The sequence below is a fragment of the Camellia sinensis genome, chromosome 13 (genome assembly GCF_055761805.1).
Source record: "Camellia sinensis isolate YWXY chromosome 13, ASM5576180v1, whole genome shotgun sequence".
NCBI lineage: Eukaryota > Viridiplantae > Streptophyta > Magnoliopsida > Ericales > Theaceae > Camellia > Camellia sinensis.
Window position 1 is genome coordinate 55,072,854 of NC_138973.1, and position 3,092 is coordinate 55,075,945.

General features: G+C 33.4%; 1 protein-coding gene across 1 annotated transcript; it reads left to right on the forward strand.

The window, feature by feature from the left end:
• LOC114279832 (putative cyclin-A3-1) lies at positions 1–1,951 on the forward strand. Its single transcript, XM_082900520.1, has 6 exons — positions 1–221; positions 320–520; positions 601–634; positions 746–895; positions 987–1,121; positions 1,219–1,951. Exons 1-6 carry the CDS (start codon positions 28–30, stop codon positions 1,291–1,293), a joined length of 789 nt encoding a protein of 262 aa, XP_082756646.1. The 5' UTR covers positions 1–27; the 3' UTR covers positions 1,294–1,951.
• Positions 1,952–3,092: the final 1,141 nt, after the last annotated feature.

Genomic DNA, 3,092 nt, shown 5'->3' on the forward strand with positions numbered 1-3,092 from the left:
AGGAGACCATTGCCAGATTACGTTGAGATGGCAAAGAAGGATGTGAGCCCTAACATGAGGGCAATTTTGGTGGATTGGTTGGTGAAGGTTGCGGAGGAATACAAGCTTCACTCTGATACTCTGCATCTATCTATCTCTTACATTGATAGATTTTTGTCAATGAATGATCTCAACAGGAAGAAACTCCAGTTGCTCGGTGTTTCTTCAATGCTCATCGCATTGTAAGCTCTCTGACCTCTTAAACTGCTTGATGTTTTTGTAAAGATAATCAATTTGGATGATTGGTACTTAAATTTCCATGTTCAATCTTGATGAGCAGAAAGTATGAGAAGATCAATCATCCACCTGTGGATGAATTTTGTTACGTAACCGACAACGCATACACAAAGAAAGAGGTGGTAAAAATGGAGGCTGACATACTCAAACATCTCAAGTTTGAAGTGGGCGGTCCCACAATTATGACATTTTTAGGGTATTATTGCATTGTCAACATACAATCTTTCTTTTCATCGGCGATCTTGTGATTCAATTGCCTAATAAATGTTGCCTTCTTGATTGTTGATTTTTTTTTTTTTTTTTTTTTGGTTTTGTTTTGTGCAGAAAATTCATTGCTGTTACTCAAAAAGATTACCAAGTAAGCTCAACTCTCTCTATTGTGTGTGTGTGTGCACGTGTTGCCTATTTTGCTTGCTGATTTTTGTTATTGACTTGTTGGGTACTTACTAATGTTCTTGTTCTTATGCAGATTCCCAATTTGAAGTTGGAGTTCTTGGGTTATTACCTAGCAGAGTTAAGCTTGTTGGAGAATGACTGTGTGATACTCTTGCTTGCTTTGGTGGCTGCATCTGTAGTATTTCTTTCACGGTTTACAATCCAACCAAAGTTACATCCTTGGGTAAGAGCCTACTTTTGAATACTTCAAGTCTCAGGCTCATGATTAAGCTCTTGATTAGCAAGTTGTAAATTAATCTTATGTCCTTTTACAGAGTTCGGCCCTGCAAGATTTCTCTAGCTACAAACCCGCTGACCTAAAGGAATGTGTTCCTATCATACATGATTTGCAATTAAGTAAAAGGAGAGGCCCTTTGGTTGCATCAAGAAACAAATACAAGCAGCATGAGGTATATACATGTTTTTGAACTTGTTATCGGCATTGTAGTGAATGGTCATCTTTAAAAATGACTATCTGATTGAAATTTAATGACTTTCTTGGAACAGTTCAAATGCATCTCAACATTGTCCTCTCCTCAGGAGATACCGAATTCTTTTTTTGAAGATGTTAAAGATTCATAGTGAGGGTTAGGAGAATTAGTTGATCTTGCTTGATTGATGGGGAGATGATTGTCTTGAAGAATGTTCTTGCATCGGAAGGTTAGCTAATTCAGAAAACTCCCAATGGTTAATCGTTTTTGATAATTGCTAGTCGTTTCGCTGATTTGGTTGTTTTGAGCTACTGGTGTGATCAATTTCTGCTGGACTGAAAAAAGAGGGCATGAATGGCATTGTTGAGATAGTGGTTACTAATATTAGTAATAATTGGATAGGAAGTGTGGGATTTTGTTAGCATATGGTTCATTGCTTAATAGTTTATGATTAGGTGGTCTCACTGCCACTTTTTTTTTTTTTTTAATGATTTTCAAATTATTCGTACTAACAAAATCCTAAACTGGGTGAATGAGGCAATTAGGGTGGAAAGGTTTCCCTTCTTACTTAAAATAAATTATGAAATTTATTTTGTGATACATAACAACCTTGTTTCATTTATATTTTACTCTCCCCTTTTTTATAGCCAGCCAACACAATCTTCCGAGGAAGAATTACCACAATCAAAGTAACAAGATCATAACTGGAGAATTATTGGAACTTCATGGGCCACCCTTGCTTCATAGTACAGCTTTTCAGGTGGCCTATGGGTGGAATATATTTAAAATGGTTAATTCGCTAAGGTCTCTTTAATTATTAATTATTAATAAATATTACTTTCTTATTTTCATCTATGAATCTAAATATATTGATTTTTCCAATTAAAAAATTGTACAAATACATCCGTTTCGAAAGTTATGTATAAAAAATAAAAGTGATACATTTTTATAATTGAAAATGTTAAAATATTTCAATTCATGAAGATAAAGTGAGATTGTCTTAGGGGTGTTTTGAGAAGATGTTACAAAGTTTATTTTTTGGCTTTTTTTTACCTTTTTTAGCTTTTTTATGTGAGAGATTGTGTGATCCAAAATGGATTAAAAACTAACTTTTGACTTTTTATGATGTTCCCAAATGGCCCCTTAGTTTAATTAACCCTACTTAAAAAAGAATCATGCTAAAAATAATTTTATCGAATTGTTGTTGAGGTAAAACATAATATCAAAATTATTAAAATTTAATTGTAGTTTTTTTATATACTTTTGTTTTTTTTACACATAAAGCAAAACTAATAATGAATGCCATTGAATGGTCATTAACATTTTCTATTTGAAAATAATGATAATATGGATTATTATTATCATTTTATTTTTTGGAAAAAAATATTTAAAGAAATGAAACTAAAAGAGAAGGAGAAGCAGGGCAGGCAACTGGGAGGCATCAATATTGTGAATAAAATGTTGGCTTTAATCTAATTTATTATCATATCAGCAAGGGAATCTCACTTGGTAACTGTTAAATAATTGGCATTTTAATTTAGGAAAACTATAATGACAATCCAAGTGGTAGTCATTAATCTCAATAAACAGAAAAGAAGAAAAATTTAAATGTGTAAAATTGATTGAAAATATATAACCACTACAAGAAAAATCATTTTTGGCGGCTAAATTTTTAGTCGCCAAAAGTCCGCTTTTAGTTGCCGAAAGTCGAGTTTTTACTTTCAGCGACTAATTTTTTTAGTCGCCCCTTTTGTCGCACATACGTGGTCGCGAGAGGTATCGGCAACTAAACTTTTTTTAGTCGGCAAAAAAGAGCTCTTTAGCGACCAACTGTTTAGTCGCCATTGGTGCATTACACTTTTTAAAAGCACACATTTAGCGACTAATTTTTAGTCGCCAATAGTCCATGAATCGCCGACTAAACTATTTTGTCGCCAAAGGTTCTTCCAT

What these genes read in the sequence shown, in the direction of transcription:
- LOC114279832 (XM_082900520.1), top strand. Translation starts at nt 28, where the DNA reads ATGGCAAAGAAGGATGTGAGCCCTAACATGAGGGCAATTTTGGTGGAT. An exon ending in TTCTTTTCATCGGCGATCTT is followed by an intron (nt 521 to 600) that starts GTGATTCAATTG and finishes TGTTTTGTGCAG; the next exon opens with AAAATTCATTGCTGTTACTC. An exon ending in ACAAATACAAGCAGCATGAG is followed by an intron (nt 1,122 to 1,218) that starts GTATATACATGT and finishes TTCTTGGAACAG; the next exon opens with TTCAAATGCATCTCAACATT.